This window comes from Bombus vosnesenskii, unplaced genomic scaffold (assembly GCF_011952255.1).
Source record: "Bombus vosnesenskii isolate JDL3184/JDL3185 unplaced genomic scaffold, Bvos_JDL3184-5_v1.1 scf7180000013275, whole genome shotgun sequence".
Classification (NCBI taxonomy): Eukaryota; Metazoa; Arthropoda; class Insecta; order Hymenoptera; family Apidae; genus Bombus; species Bombus vosnesenskii.
Window position 1 is genome coordinate 398850 of NW_022882933.1, and position 18497 is coordinate 417346.

General features: G+C 31.5%; 1 protein-coding gene across 3 annotated transcripts in view; it reads left to right on the forward strand.

The window, feature by feature from the left end:
• The window catches only part of LOC117231911, a 65257-nt gene that overhangs the window by 42784 nt on the left and 3976 nt on the right, over nucleotides 1–18497 (forward strand). For all 3 annotated transcript variants that reach the window (XM_033490857.1, XM_033490855.1, XM_033490856.1), the window contains 2 exons: nucleotides 6617–6710; nucleotides 14548–14836. In XM_033490857.1, coding sequence (XP_033346748.1) covers nucleotides 6617–6710; nucleotides 14548–14836 — 383 coding nt within the window. The remainder of the gene's footprint in view (nucleotides 1–6616; nucleotides 6711–14547; nucleotides 14837–18497) is intronic.

Consider the following 18497-nt stretch of genomic DNA (forward strand, 5'->3'; position numbering starts at 1 on the left):
TATTTAAAAGATTTCTTCAAGGAGAACAAATAATTTTAAAGAATTGCAAAGATACAAATAGGTAATTACATATATATTGTGTAATAATTTCTTTAAAATTCCAGTGAAATGCAAACATCAACGTCAAACGATTCATTCACCCTAACAAAGAAAATCAATAATAGAAAGTGATCAATGAAAATATTACTTTCGTAATCAAATAATTGAGATAAACATTCGATACTATAAGAAATTGCAAAATGTTATAAATTGTTTGAAAGAATTCGTAAAAAATGATACAGCACAATCCCTTAAATAGAAACTTGTACTGAAAATGTATGTGCGTACTTCACTGTAACGTAACGTAATAACATTTTGCTTCTCAGAGTTATTAAACGCTATTTTATGCGAGATGAGTCATCTTACCTAGGATTCCTAATATTTAGAATCTGTTTGGTAATACGTAATTCTAGCTTCTTTTTAATAAATATACGATCTTTGTTTAATTTCTAGCGATATTAAACAGAATCTGATTACGAAAAGATAAGACATAAGTGAAATTGCGTCTAGTTGTCTCACTGATTTGTCTCCTTCAATGTTCTTTGTGTACGACCTTCCTCCTCTGAGTATGGCACGCGCATAACTTTTTTTCCCTTTTAGTTTCCTAGATAGGCTCGATTAGCTTCCTTGTTCATGGGTTTTGAAAACTCTTTGAAAACTCCAAGGTAGACGCGCGAGGTAGACAATGGAATAGCAGTTTCCTAGTTTGAATCATACGCTTACGCACAAAGTGTTTTCCTAGCACATAATTTTAATATACTCATGAGTTGGAAAAGGTTAATTTAAAGAGAATAAATGAGAGAATATGAAAATATTTCTTACAAATTTTGTAAGCCTTGAATCGGGACTTGGGTTTGTAAAATAAAAATATCTTGAACATTTTTGTATTGCAAAAATGATTTTAGGAGTACAGTAGAAAATTGATTAAAGATAGTGTTTTAAAATTAAAACAAAAAAGAAAGCAAAGTTCATGGTACGTAATAGATAATAGAGATAAAAATTTATTTGCGAGAGTAATTTTTGTACAAGTAAGAATTGATAATTTTGATGGCTTGTTGTTTTGAATTACAACATATTCTACTTCAATTTGAACAAAACTCTAGATATTAGTATACAGAAGATTTGACGCGAAATGGCCGCTATGTTTCTGATCCCTGTGATGTATATTATTGACTAAAAATTTTGAATACCTTACTTTTTTCGGTAAACTTCAGAACCAAATAACTTTTCAATTAAATATCAAATTAATTAAAAAAATTGAAACTAATTGTTACAAATATCCTGTAATTATGCTTGAAGGAAAGTACAAGTTAAATTTCACAAACATGATTAGGCTTCTTGATGATTAAACTTATATTAACCTTACGTTATCTCGTTCCACTTTTACTTTAGTACACCAAATAAAACTATGGATTATCTCAATAGCGTGATATTATATAATAGCTTAACTAAAAATACGTAAACACGTGACATTAATACTTAAATTAACATTAAATTTAGACATGTGCAATATATTTGAATAAACAATAAGTGAAAATGGCATCAGATACATCGACCGTAACAGATGGAGAAAAATTTTCAATTCAAATCAAGCCAAAGTTTATTATTATTATAACAATTTATAAATCTATGACTGTGTAGGGGGATAAAACGATTTTATTGAGAGAGATTATATCCATTATAGAGATAAACTTGTTTAATTAGTAATCAATAATAACAGAGTAGAAAATGAAAGATAGAAAACGGAGAAATAAAATAATTTCAAGTCCTTAACATTACCAACTGTGTATGTACATAATCAAAATGAAAGTTTATCTAATTAATTCTATATACTTTTTCTTAATTTTTAAAATTTAGCTACCCGTGAACATTGTCGAGCGTAAGTTAACACAACTTTTGCTCCTTCCTCTTTTTCTTTTTGACAAATAAATGTCTTTGAATCATTGTAATTTTTCGAACGGTTCCTGGTGTGTACTTTGAATCTTGGCCAATAAGCGTCTTTATGGCGCGAAAGAGTTATACATTTGCGTCAGAAGGTTCCTTCGCGCTGCGGATAAATGGTTCTAAACTGTTCACGTTCAGGCTGGTTGAAATAGCGTTGTTTACATCCAACGATCTGCTGAATACAAAGGGGCATCTGCTCTCGATAATCTTGCTCTTAAATTCGCGTTAGTTGTCAAGCAACGGTACTTACATATGCAAATTGCAATATGTTTCAATATAAATTATATATCCGTACGTATTTCATCACGTGTTGACAGCAAATGTGCGTCTTCATCGTCATAGAACACTTGTCAAGACTCGAATATTGTGTCAAATTGAGACGATCATGGAAATAATAATCACTTCATTGTCTTATTATCTCAATTGTTTCTACATATTGTTAGCTCTTTCTAAAGATGATCAGGTAATCAAATGAAAATTGATGAAACGGTCTATACTTTTAAGTTTTTAAAAATGATTCATCATTCAATATTATAGAATATAAAATAACAAATTCTCTTTATAATCTCTCTCGGTATAAGCTTGTTGATTCAATTATTTACTTTAGTTGAACTTAATTTTTGTTTATAGTTGAAGGAGAATTTAATATGAAAATTAAAATATATTCATTTATAATGATAGACAGATTATAGCAAGAAGGTAGATAATAAAAAAAGAAAGAATCTGGGATTATAAATAGACAAATAATCTTTCATATTTTTATCAGCTTTCCAAAAATTGTTGCAATTTTATATTACGTTCATGTTAAGTACAAGGACAGAAATGCAAATAGAGTTATTTATAGGCTTTCTATCTGCTAACCGCTTAATCCGAGATAAAATGGCCTCATCATTTCAATGAAAATAACCAGTCACTGTAATTACTCGGTCATAAATAAGAATAAACCAAACTTTCAGATGTAAATTAGTACACGCAGACAGACGTTATATATCGAACTGATTAAATCACAATAAAAATAGGATATAAATACACAGTAAACCTCTTCTTTGGAGAATACAATTTACGCCTGTTGTTACGATTATAGCATTAGAAATTTATGCGTTAAAAGATGTAAAAATAGAATTTTCTTTCTACGACCATATGTATAAAAAGAAATGTTGTTCTTTAATATTGGATTGTTGAGAAGTTTATAGCAAAGCTTAAAGAAAATTTGAAGACGAAACATTCTATTTATAATAAATATACGCAATTTGTTTCCATGAAGATTCAAAAGCTTTAATCGAAAAGTCCCTCGCGTTTTTGAATGATAAATTCCTTCAAATAATTTTATAAAACAATTTACTGGACAGTATCTATTAAAATAAAAATATTTTGATCAAAAATTAAAATGAACGATGTACTATACTTTTTCGTCTGATCAATTTCATACGTTTTTAATTACTTAGTTTAATGAATGATCGATGGCGAAGGTTTAGAGAAATATAGATTATCCGATCATAACGAATAATCTTTCAAATCCATCACATACACAATAAAAGTTAATACCGACAGCTACAAAGATTGCTATATTTCTGTGACCAACCCAATAACATCGGTAGCAGGACAGAGCTACTTCTCCTATTAAGTAAAAAGAAACCTCCCATTCGAATGATCTGGCTTTGTTTTGAATGCTTTAATACGTGCTAAATGTTATCATAATCCTTGCTTATCCTTATCACTCTAAGAAGCGAAAGATAGAAAGATCAATAACATTTAATAGCTATTCGAAATAGGACATACGGAATGGAATTACTTTTAAATCGTACTAAATGGTGAAATACCCTTTCCGATACGTTGTATTAAATGTCGATCGAAAATATTTGCATTGATCCATCACTAATTCGTCACTGTCAGATTTCCGCGCATTTCTGTAGATTAATTTATTCTCTCTCAAAAAAAGCCTTCTTTATGGATTATTGTTTGCCAGGGGACGTTTGTCCTTTCAATAAAACATATATACAGCGATGTATTATAATGACATTAATCGCGTATAGTTATGAATTACTGCATTGTTTGCGACGTTCTGATGGTTATACAGGATGGTTGGTAGCTGGTGGTACAAGCGGAAAGGGGGTGATTCTACACGAAAAAAGAAGTCGAAAATATAGAATAAAAATTTGTTGGTTGAGGCTTTGTTTTCGAGAAAATCGTCTTTGAATTTTCGTTCGGTACGCGTGCACTTTATCACGTCTCGTTATAACGGATCTCACTGTAGATCGTTGTCCCGATGGAAAAATTAAATAAAAAAAATTTTAAATTTAAAAAAAATTTTATTCTATATTTTCGACTCCTTTTTTCGCGTAGAATCACCCTCTTTCCACTTGTACCACCAGTTACCAACCACTCTGTATATTGAATACACTCATTAATTAGTATCAAAGTATTTAAGTCTATCGTAGCTTACCACCTAGTTTACCATAAGAAAAATAAGTTAACTTACACTAGTTCGTATCAAAATTCGTTTTCAGAAGGCAGAGTTTGGCGAATGGGTTTCTAAAGTTGGAATTTTCCTATCATCTATATTTTTCTTAAAAGGAAATATTAAAGAACTATTAAAAGAATTATTTATGAACATGGGAAAATAAAGTGCTTACAGAATGCAGCTGCGTCAAGCTATAAAAAAATTCTTCCTCATCGGGGAAGGTTGACCATTTTTATAACTCCTGTGGTTGAGTTGTGTCGATCGATAAATCCGTTGACATTCAAGTATAATGTAGACATTTTATACCGTTATTGTGTACTTTATAATTTTTTTGTATTTGTTTAGACTATCTAAAGAATGTATTAAATATACCAATATCGTAAAAAAATGTTCTATGCTCATAAAGTAAAGATGTGTGATATAAAAGTTATTAATAGCTTCCATAAATTACTGTAAAAGCTATAAGAAACGTATCGTTATCTATTAAAAATATTTATGAATAGACTCGTGTCTGCAAAACGTCTACAATTTTAATTGTTCTTCGTGTTTATAAATAATGACACGCTTTACTTAGTATCAATTCTACTGTTCCTCACTAGTGGATTGAATCATCAGAATATATTTGTAGTAGCACGGTGCAGTAATCATGAATACACAGACAGTAGTGTTTGCCTTAGATGTAGCTGACAGTAATGCCATACTTGCAACTGGCAATATAGGTAATGTATGCTGAAGATAATGAAACTTTTTTCCAATTAAAAGACTGAATTATGAAAATATTTGTAAAATAAATTCATAATAATATTATATTTCGAATAGTTTCAGAGATAACTTTGATGAATCAGCGTAATAGATTTCTTTAGGTTTGACCCTTCCAACTTAGAAATTTTCGTTGAAAAATGCTTAATACGTACACTGTACATAAATCCCCTAAATCTTACTATCCGATTTTCTATACGTCCTAAAACCAGTATACAGCACATACAAGCACATTATACAGTACCCCGACCTTAGTCCTAAGCCTATATCACAGAAGGCACATAAAATTTTGTATCGGAGAAGACAAGTAGGTAATTTGTCGGACGACCTTTAACAAGAGGGAAGAACTTTCTCCAACCTGCGTGTACACTCCATCTACGCATACTACTACCCTTGTTAGTGAATGCTAGAAAGGAAAATTACCTGTAACATCAGTTAGGAAGCCCGGGGTTGCAGAACCTCGGAGCTGAGACATTAAGAGACATACTTGTTGCCATGTGCCTAACTATATACCTAACTACTTATCTCGTAGAAACGATGCTAACGGATGATAATTTATTGCTAGCTATTTAAAAATTATATGGATGCGTCGACTGGTATCTGTCGTATTATAAGAATCTTTTTCAATAACAAGGTAACGATGGAAAAGACTGCGACTTAGTTCCTAACTAATCCCCTACTAAAAGATATAATAAATACTCTTACTAGAGGTTAAGGATCAATTTAGCTAGATAACAGATTTTCAAAAACTCTGAATTCAATGTACGCTTAACAAGATTTTTTTTTTACAAATCCTTAGTATATTTGAGAATATAACTTTATCAAAAACACTAGTTATCTATAAATACCGAGATCTTTAGATTAAGATCTTAAGATTATAAGTATATAATTCCTGTTTTCATTAACCATGTACCTATATACATCAAGCAAAGTTACAATAACTAAGTTTAATGTTTATGAATTAACGACGTCATTACTTAAAACGTCATAAAAATCTAACGTCATATAGATTTGACGTCATATACAACTATACCGTTATAATATGTGTATTGATTTATAATACCGAGACAGCTTTCGAAGGTAACATCCAGGGATGAATGAACATCGCTGGTCATTCTGACGAACGATAAAATGATGTCATAAAAGTATATTTTTATTTCAGGATACTTGCAATCCTTGTAGTATATAAGAAATGAAATGAGATTATGCGAAATAATGAAATATTATGGAAATGAGAAGTTAAATAGAATGCAAAAGAATCTGTTTTTAGCTTTCAACAATAATAAAGATAAATGCATTTGTTAATTAAAAAAGCAGTGACACTCGCTAAATTATCGTTCTATCCATTGTATTCATACGATTAGATATTTCGGACGTACTAGTAATAAAATATAATTATTTTTATTTATGCAGATCCTCCTGTCGACAGCGTGTACATGATATGTGGCGTATTGATCGCTTTGCTATTAGTCGGCGTCATCATCGTTCTCCTTGCTGTAACGATCAGGTAATAAAACATATACTAATATTTTAAAGAACATTTAACATCTTAGAATACGACAACGTAAATATTTTGCATTTTCCAAAATATTTTCCAAATCTCTTAGAGTTTATTAATACATATAATACATCACAATAATATACGTATATTGTAAATGATTACTAAACGGTATTTGAATATCTTGTAGTATGTTATGTATAAAAAAAAGACTAATCTTTTACATCTAGTAATTTAGTCTTCGATACAAAAATAAAATATATATAACAGTTACGTATATTGGTACAACGTCTTCGAGAGCTTCTTTGGAAAACACACAATATGAAAAATGGATGAGAAGGATAACAAACGTTATAATAAATCAGTGGAGCGAAGTTGTAAACTATAAAAAAAGCCAACAGAGGAAGAAGGAAAATAGAGAATGCATAAAATATTAAAAATAGAAAGTACACAATTGGATATAGTTCAACAGTCCTTTCAAGCATTAATCGCGTGTTATTGAACATGCATCAACAAATAGCGTGTATTCATCAACTAAAACTCTATCCAATTAAGGTCATCTCTCTGTTTCTCTTTCTCGCACGTTCGCCACCAAGTAACGATATACTTACGTAGTTCGTATTGCTGTCGAATGCAAACATGTGTATAACTACGTTGTAGTGTCGGCGTAAATTTATCAAGAAGAAAGCAACGCCGTATATGATGCATATATCGCGATACGTGTACAAAACTTAATTAAATAACGTGATTAAAACTCGTTAAACGTTAATGATCAAGGAAATGAATGTATTATCGTGCAAGGTGATCCACCTTAGAAATTAAATGTATAAATGTTTTTTTATTTGAAGTTAAAAGAAAATGAAGTCGGTTGCTAACCATAAGTACAATTTCTTTCTATAAGGCAATTCGTTTGTAATAGCTTCCTGGAATATGGAATTTCAATCGAAAACGTTTTAATAAATTCGAACGAAGATATTAAAGCGATGCTTGTCATATCAATACTCAATTCGTGCATTTTTTAGTAACACTATCCAGAGTTAGACTTTGACTTGAAAAGTAGAACTAAGCAAAGCAATGCTAATTATTCAATGAAATTTCTGATAACGTATGAATAGCCTGTATTTTACATTTCGTAGCGTGAATCAGGGTTTTCATTTGAAAATCTGACTCACACAATTCAACATTATTACAAATGATTTCGGAACGAGCGAATTATCGTGACTTAACGTACTTCGCGTATAATTAATTAGCTATTTAGATCGGAATATCTTGTGCGCTATTAATAATGCGAAGTAATGTGTGCGGGCAAAATGAGTTTACAATAGAATTGCAGCAAAATGTTAAACATTATCCAATTTTTATAAGAATGCATAACTAGCTCATTAGCAATCAAAATCTATCATATTTTTCAAATAATCGAAATGACGTTAACATGAAATAATTGCGCATTAGACGTACCAGATGCCGTAATAATATGATCGTTCGTCGCGTGCTTTAACAGGAATCGGAAATTCGTGAATCACGTGCAGACTCGCGTGGATGAAATGTGGAAATCTGATAATCTGTAAGAGAATTTCGCTTTAAATCCCAATAAAGGATTTTATCTTGGATTTATCCGACTGTAAGTTTTCCTGTCCAACAGCATTGTGATCGAGATTAGACGGAAAGGTTTCTCCATGTATCCAGACTGCAGTCGATAAAAATATTTTTCTTCGTATTTTCGCTAGTTTCACTTGAACAAATTTTATCTCGAGATTAGAATCCAGGAACTTCATTGCAATACGCTTTCGTTGAAAATTTTCTCTGTGCCTGTGATAGTGAAGCAACTTTTATTATCTCTCTCTTTATCTGGATAACAATGGTGTGTGTAGCTTGTGTAAAGATGATCGTCTGTTTTATTGTTGATAGTATAAAGTGTTCCTGTTCCTATATGTTGTCCCGTAATTAAGTAAATGAAATTTTTATCGGAATTTATCATCCTTATAAACAGTATATGTGTACATACTATATACTGACAAATGCCATAAGATGTACGAAAAGTAATTTCCGGTTACATAAACGCGAACAAGTTGGAAGTGATCAAATCACTTCCAATATCACAGAAATTATTCAATATCACAGAGAGTTTGAGCGAAACATTCATCACAATGATCAATTTTCACAAAGATTGAAAATTAATCCTATTGCAAAAATCAATTTACCATTTTCTTTACCATGTTATGTAATTTTTTTAGTATTTCTAATCTTTTATATTAAAATTATCGTACCAATTGCATAATTGTTTATTTTTATTATAAATTGTTTATTTTTAACTATAGCTTTTATACAGTAAATATTATAAATAAAGTTAATAATAGGTGTTTACTATTATACGTGTTTGTATACTTACGTATGAATATGGCAAACAACTCGCGATACAATGACTGAAGAAATGTCAAGTCCGCACAGTAATACCACTAATGAAAAGAGTTTATCATTATCGACGTCAATAACATTTAAAAACAAACTAACTGTTCCATATAAACAAGGGCAAAATAAACATGTTTTGTAGCTTTTATGACATGCGCAGTAGGATCTGTTCACTGATTTTAGCCGATTGACTCATTTTACAGTTTCTCACGATTATTAGGTCTTCTATGAAACAGTGTTACGTATATCCGTTAATTAACATAAAATACGCACATTAGAAATTATCATTCGTTAAACATTTGTTAAATTCATTTAAATATTCCATGAATTGGCACATAAAGGATATGGTATAATTAACGGGTGTTTTGTAACATAAAAAAATACATCTTTAAAGAATTTTAATGTTAATTTTGATGTTTGCTAACAAATTGCGTTTAACCGTTTCCACTGATGAATTCCAGTGTGTATTATTCCTCCAGAGAATTTTTCCAAGTTAATTAAATTAGATACTTAAAATATATAATTTGTCTTATTATATTAAGCTAATCTCATTATTGCCCATTGACACAATTAGCACAGTTTCACAAAGAACGTGTAAGAGAGTTTTGTTTTATCTTTCACCCATTATCAAAGTGAAAACTTTGTTTCATCATGTGAATATAATAATTCGAATTATATTAATATCGAATTGCAGCGAAACTTTATTTTCAAAATATAAATCTGCTATGAATTTTCTTTCCCATTATTTTGCTTATTATTCTGCTAGTTTTCAGTTTGAAGTTTATCTAAGGCATCGCGAAAATAGGTCTAAATTTGAATTAGGAGCATAACTTTCGCGAGTGCAGTAAAAGCGCACTTTTATTGAATAGAAATGAAACTCGATATATGTATCAAATCAGTCATTCAGTGGAAAGTGTGTATATTATTTAAGACAGAACGTGTTTGTCGAATAAAAGCAAAATGAAAAATGGAATTAGCTACCTACTAAGTGTCATACGCATGGTCCACTTTTCCTCTTTGTTTCTATTCATGCTTAATATCACATAACATATGAAGCTTTCAACATTTGAAATGTTCTAAATACACATTGATATTCTATAATTTGTTGAAATTTCAAAGAAAAATATAAATTTTATTTATCAATCTCATATTTATAAATAGAAATCAAGCTATAAAGTCAAAAATTTACTTAAAACGCTTATATCAGAATTTATCTATCAGATTCCTATGTTGAGTGTTTTACTCAGAAAAATTCGTATTTTATTTTCTATATAAAATATTATTCATTACAGAAACACGCGTAATTCGCATATTTATATAATGATTTAATGATGGACAGCACGTGAATTTCCAATTATAAGGTACTACAAAGATATGCTACAATATCAATCATCTTGTTCATTAGAACAGCGATACTGAATGATAATGATAGGATGAGTCAAGTTTTATCATGACGACAAGAAAGATTGGACTACATGTACAAATGATAGCAGACCGACATAAAAAGAAAAAGAAATTTAACATTTACAAATATGTAATTGTTACACATCCGTTTATATAGATGACTAATTGAATATCGATTTCATAAAACTGTACAAACTATACACTTAACTTTTAATTACATTGGTATAGAATAACATACATGTACACGTAATCTATGTAGTAACATTTATTTTACAAACATATATTTATTACTAGACTGCGGATGTTTATGCATTTATGGGATATTTAAACATGCAAAAATGTACAGATATAGGAATTATTCAAAATGAAGTATTTGTTATAATTAGTCTGCGAATATTTGTGCAAATCCACATTTTTATGACCGCAACTAAAGAAATGAAACGTAAGCAGAGATTTTTTCACTTTCACTGATACGTTCATTCCATACATTTTTGCATCTTGAAATTCTACATGAATGCATAAAAATTCACGGTCTAGTTGCTATTTGGATATTTGGATGATGAAGCAAATCTCTATTTAGCTTCTACTTCTTTCATTTTGTTCACGGAAATATGAGTTTCAATAAAAATTCGTAGTCTATTTATTATTATAATATGATTATTATATATAATACGTACAGTATTCTATCAAAATATGTATCTTAATTCAATTTTAAGGAGGTGATCTTATGATATGCACATGTTTTCTAACTTTTAAAGCTACTTTTTAATATGGCGACGAATAAGGTGGTCACAACGACCATGAACCGGATTAGGTAAATGTAAATACACTTATTATCGATTCAGTTAGTTTTGTAATGTAATCGCAAGTAACAATCTATGTACACGCCCAGGAGACAAAAATAGATACTAATTAAATAGAGCACGCGAATACACCCATCAAACTACCCCTGCTCTGTCTAGACATGCGTCTACTTAAGTAGTGTCAGGTTAAATTTCAACATTAGCCAAACAGAGCACATTAATGGCCTAAAATGTATAAGCCAACCATTCGTGTGGATTGCTAAAGAATTGTTTGCCACTCCTTAATGAGGAACATATTCGTCAGAAGGATCAAAAGATAAAATCAAGGCATACAAGACATGATCAATATTTCCCCGTAACAATAAAAATATCACATACGAGCTTTTTTTAGAACAATTCTCGGAATGAACAACAATATAGATGTCTATTATGTGTGTTCTTCAACCTGTTGACAAGAACATACGAGTTAACTCGATAATTCCCTATTCTTTATATACAGTTTCGTTTTCTTGCAAATAGATTATATTACATTTATTTTATTTCTACTATTAATTTGTAATTTCATAGTAACAAAAAGTTCTTTTTGGAAGATGAACCGTTTAACAAATTAATTATTTATGAAATATAACTGGAACTTGTATATCTTCCGTTAATAGTTAATAAGTATCATTTGATAGAACAAGTATTTAGAAAAAAAAATTCTTTTTAAGGACAACACTATTCATATTTAATCTAAAATGATTACTAATCCAGGGATTTAAAAAGTTGTAAAGTACTTTTCACTGTAATTTATATTACGACAGCATATTTTCACAGTAGTATAAAAAATACAGGAATAAAGTAAAAAATTTTTTAATTTGTATCCGATAGGTTACCTTACACATACGAGAAATTGCTTCCGCATTTACAGTTGGGATTAACACTGGAAACAGTACTTAAAATAGGTATTATTAATATGGATTTTCCCACTTTATTTTAAATACGTGGAATCAATATACCAGATTAGTGGGTCGAGATATATGAACTATTCAGATTCATAAATATTTGTTCAACGGCTTCGATTGACAAAACATAAAATTGTATGCAACATTTATGGTAATATGGATCTTGATAATTATCATTAATTTTATATTACTTGATATAATAATTCAGCACAAAAGGTAGGATAATAGTAAAACGATTGAGAATTTATTATCAAAAGATATAAATCGTTCATTTTAAAGAGGAAAATCCAAATTTTGGTACCTTTCATTATACAAGGTGATTTATTCGATAAATTTGAATTATTTATAGGCTATATATCGTACAATGTTACACAAGACAAAACAAAACAAAATTTATGTGATTTCAAGGAGGACACGTGCTTTTCTCTATACCGTATTGTGTGAGCGAATGTGTTGCCAAGATCAACTTAAATGAAACGCTATATTTTTTCGGAAAATCAAAAGAGCATTATCTAACATAAATACATCTGAAGCATATATTTAAACAAACAATTAGTTAACATAAAAATGATATTAAAAATCATCATTTTCGTCAAATTAACTACGAATACATTTTGTAACCTCTCGAACCGCATTAAAAAACGCGTATTTAGCATTTACAAATCATGTGTAATTTATCTTATATAACTATATAACATTATCTAAAATAAAATTTTCATTGCAAAAATCTCAATAAACGTTCGCTGTTAGCATGATATACCGTCAAAATATTGAATACAAGCAAAACAAAAACAATCATTGCATCGTATATCATTTTATCATATTTAACATGCAAATATTATTGTATATGTTGCTTACATGTCAAACAATTTATAATTAATTAAAAGTTGATAAGTTATCTTGTATATTCAAAAGAAAATGAATAATTGAAATTTTACTAATAGAAATGGATCTAAATATAATTAAATGAAATATAAATATAGAAGTAAACACTTTGAAGATCTACCAATAACAATTAAGAAAATATTACTTATAATAATAAAAACTTCGACTTTCCGAATTCGTTTCTCATGATAATCGATACAAGTACAAAATGTGGTTCCAGTAAAGTGTTGAAAACGTTGTGCAATATTTCCTACTTACTATATATAAAAAGAATCATTAGAATCATATTTCGATTACGTTATTCTCCTTGTTCTACGGTTATGTTTAAAAACGTATACATGGCACACGTCTGGCCTTTCCAACAACTAACCGGGGCCGCAATGACGACAATGAAATGCTCTCGAGTGAACGAGCGAGCGTGTACCGTTCGAATTTCACGCAGTAAGTGATCCGATTGGCTGACGCTCGAGGCAACCTCCAATCGTGGCTCAGCGTCCACGTGACGTCACGAGACGGTATTATATACCGTCGTGCGCCGCATCGTTCCTATCAGATCTCGGTTGGCTTTTGAAATGAGCGAAACGAGGTAATTTTCGGAGAGTTCTGGCAGCTCGCGCGCCCTTCGGCTGTGAGAGAAGCCGGGTGGTGGTTTTTCCCTTAGTTGAAACAAGTAGAAGAAAGCTAAATTACTCGTACAAGTCATCATTCGAATCTTAGCAACGCAGTTCAACGTCAAGAATTCTTTCATAAACTAGTCATCGAACGCGTCGCCGTTGTTAGTCGAGTGAACGTACGAGAACGAACAGCTGAATTGTACAAAGTGTTTCGTCGATAGCATGAGTTAAAAGGTGGGCCGGAATAGGTCGCGCAGAACGTCGAATTAATATCCGTACAATTGGGTGCTCTGTAATCGAATTGAGGAGTTAAACAGGACTTCCTAAGTCAAGACTTCACTCTCGTGTGATACTTTTGCTTGTAACTGACGAAGGCTTTGCGACACAATGCTGGAATAGAAGCTTAAGAAGGAAGAGAAAGAGAAATAGAAGACGTGAGAAGTAAGAACTGGATAAAAAGTACTACAAGAGAAAGAGAGAGAGAAACAATAGACTGATAAGAGGCAAATTGCCATAAAGAAAAAATCGTTATATTTATTTCGTGTAGAATACAGACGCGTTCTGGTCGTTTGGTCTCTACGTTTTGGTTTATATTTTTCTCCGGAAGCCGGCACAAGCGTTCTCGATATACCATTCGAGAACCGCGGCACATAAACGGCTTAAAAATTAATTCCGAAAGTTTGAAATCCACTAAAGCGAAGCTCTCGAAGCTGTACCTGAGACTGAAACAGAAAAAAAAAATGGTCGGGAGCAATGGGACTATGATTGCCATTCGGCTTGTCCGTAGCAAATTGCGGAAACGGGAGGATCATTCGAATGCGGTACATCCGGAAGCGACCGTAGTTCAAACAGCAACATCGCCAGTCTCGACGATCGTCGAACCGTCTTATCCTGGTGAAGGTTGTTGCACGCAGACGTCAGTCACTACCACATCGACGGATCTGGGAAACAGTACAGCTGTTGAACAGGATAACGTCTATGCTACAGTCAATCCGGCAGATCAATTCGTCTGGCAGTTTCCGCCTCCTTATCCACCGCCTCATACACCGACGCAGTATACGTTGTACAACGACCAGGTTAGTACTATGTATAAACCCTATTTTTTTACTTTCTTATTTTCTCTCCCCCTTTTTTGTTATTTCTCATCATGTGGTTCTTTTTTTTTTCTTTTCTTTCCTTCCTTGGAACTTGTAATGTTGAACGAAACGAAGACTACGCGTTTCTCCCTTCTAACTTCGCCCATATTCTCTGTATACTTACATTGGCTGCGCTAACCAGTAGAGCCAGTATTACCAGATTTTACTGGTTTATTCTCTGACTACCAGGATTACTCGTATAATACTTAAGTTAATAGAACGATCCTTCTTTTTATGGAATTAGTTGCTACGTGTGAAAACTTGTTTGTATCTTGATCTTTTAGCGGGTAAAATTAAATGAAGAATATTATGATACAGGATGTCATTAAGTAATGTAATTAAGGAGCAAGGTATTGGTGGGAAGTACATTGGTTTCGAAGGATAATAAAAAGTGGTTTAAACTATGTATATCGTAGTTGCTATGCCTATACTTGTGTATTCTAGAACTGATCGATCTTGTGTATATATTCATACATACATACATACATGTTACTACTCTTCGTTTGCTTATATACCGTAGTATTAAAAACATTTCATTTGCTGGAAATTTTATTTACTGGATATCAATATTATGAATCGAAAATTACATTGAAAAACGAGATAGAGGATGAAAGATTTGAAAAAAAAAAAAAAAAATAACGAAAATTCGAGCATATTTTAATAAAAGTAAAAGGTATCAAATGTACTATTATAATATGTTACTCATTGCTTGTTTACCAATATTTACTTTATCAAAAGGGTCTATATTATACTTATTGAGATTATAGATTACTTTTGTGAAAATTTTATTGCAATTTTTATTATCGTTTACATTTACGAAACCTTCAATTCAAACAACTTTCTTAGAAACTTGTATCTGGTTAACTTGATGAACTGGATCTTGGACCTTGAATGAATGAATTCATATTATTTTTATAACGAACTTCATATAAAATAATATCGTCAAATCATCAAATATTAACGTAATTCAATAACCAATATTTAAAAAAAAACTTATGCACCACGCTTCGTTACAAATACAAATGAGACGACGATTACAATATATATATGTATCTTAACAACAAGACTTTAAATACATTTATTACAATTTTATTTATCTTTAGTCTATATTACATAAAATATTGCCAATCGTATTGTAGTTTCAAGTATATTAATAATTTCGTGGTAGGTTCTCGCTAAAATTTACATCCATAAAATTATGAAAGCTTGTGCAATATGTTATTTATAGTAGATATAATGCATCGGCTATACATAATATATTATAACTGAAAAAGACATATCTGGTAACACTCCAGGATATACTTGGTAATGGCAAGACCTTTGAAAATTGTAAGTAGTTATTAATAATAGTCGATGGCGCTATCGATTGTCCAAGGACGAGGCATACGAGTAGACGGCCTGGCAAACGAGTTGTAAGGTCGAGGCTCAGTCCGAGGCTCGCCGCCAGAAAAATCCCAAACAATCGGCAACGTTGCCACTTTTGCTCTGCTTTGTTGCCGTTATGACACGTATGTTTCAGTTTCATGCTCCACTTACCAGTAAATCTCTACTGCTTTCTCATATATATATGTACATATCTTTTCTAGTTTTTGAACTATTTCTATTACCCCTATACTATTACGTGTCTCGTACAAGAATAGCCACAGTATTTCTATATTAAGCACCAAGTCTCGTTCGAATTTCAATTCTAGAATCGAACACTATACATATCGCAGATATAGAGTGACTCGCGAAAGTGGTCGAAAGTCAAACACTTATCAGGGAAAATTTTTGTTATACAAGGCATTTTGAAATTCCATTAACGCTGCAATGATATTACACTGGTAACATCTGAAACAAATCTGAAAATGTATATGAAAATTACGGGGCCATTTATTGCAAATATACATTTAGTGAAAAGTTTATATACAGCATGAATAGTGATCTCAAACGTGTATTTAGCGTCAAAGATGGCGTCACTAAATATCATAACTTACTAACTGTGATGAAGGATTGACTGTTCGAATATTTTGGTTATCTTTATAAAAAGTGTGTTTGCATAAAATATTTGAAATACCTTGTGGTTTATGTACACATTTTCAGATCTTACCAATATAAGTTTCAAATCGTACCAATATAATCACGATAATCGTGATTCCATGAATCACTGTGTATAAATTTCTTCAAATTAGAAATCTTAAATTACTCCCATTATGGAATTACCTTAATCTAATCGCTCATTATCTAAACGATCAAAATGACATAAGTTTCCATGCTTGTGATATAAGATACTTACGTATGACGTACATAATTTCTTATGTACGATTAAAAACGTACACGAAGCAAGCCTGTCCTTTGTGGAAAAAAGATAAGATTGAACATTTTCGAGTTTCATACTCTGTCGCGCAATTAGAATTCTGTGAGGCACGCTTAGCCATTCGCTGAATTTCACGAGTCTCGATACGAATCTTCATCGCATTTTAGAAAGCATCAAGACGACCTCGGTTGTCAGTATATTTAAAATAATAAGAGGCATAGTAACGCTAACGGTAGTAGTTGAACTTTATTTCATATGTGTTAAGATCTTCGTTGTATTTGCCAGTTTATAACGGTGGTAAGTAATGATCCTGTTCGTGTCAGTCGCATATACATAGTTAAGTAATACGAGAAAAAACGTTCCAATATTTGAATTCGTTGAGCAACTTAACTGCTAATGTTATTCATTGTTGTCCTTAATACTATATTCATCGTCTACGTTTTATATACCTTGCGATTTTCCTAGAATATTATACAGCGCAACCGTATTTTTTACATCAATCACCTTTTTTGTAACCTTGTCTCAGTTATGTTAAAAATTCTGTTATACGCCAGTCATCTTATTTCTTATTAGACACTAACAAATATTTCTAACCTATTTGTTAAAGCTGAATTTCCACTCTCTTTCCTTTTATCTACTATATTCATTAAGCTGAATTTCCACTCTCTTTCCTTTTATCTACTATATTCATTAATATTTATTTAAAATTCATGTGTTATTCGATTAACATTCTCGAATTATATATATACAATATGATTGCTCGTGTTTGAATGGTACCATCGGTAAATTATATGGACGTAGGTACTGTCGCAACTTTGAATTTTCCATCTGGCAAACCGCGAAAGCCACTATGTTTGGTGTTTTGAACGCATAGGCGCACCTAAAAACCCGCTTTTACCCCTCTGGCTGGCTCTAAATTTAGCGTAGGTGGGCGGCCACGACCGTTTGCCAAGCAGCAACAGGACTTCGGGCATAGGGTGCAGCTGTCTCGTAGACGGTGAAATAATGCGTCTCTCCTTGACGATATTGGCAATATTCCTGCAATTCTGTTGCCTCGATTCGCCGAACCGATATTTTCATTCCCGACCTTTCTGTCTTTCGCGGTTCGTTTCTAAATGTCGATCGGGACACGAGGATTTCAGTTTCCTCTGCCCACGTATACATACATATCTGGTCATCTACCTCCGTCCAACGGTTTTCCTGTTCGCCTCCTCGTAATACACTACCGTTCAAAAGTATCCGCACATTGCTTATTTTTGATAAGATATATTTTATTCACAAAATTACAGTAATCGTATTCTTTAT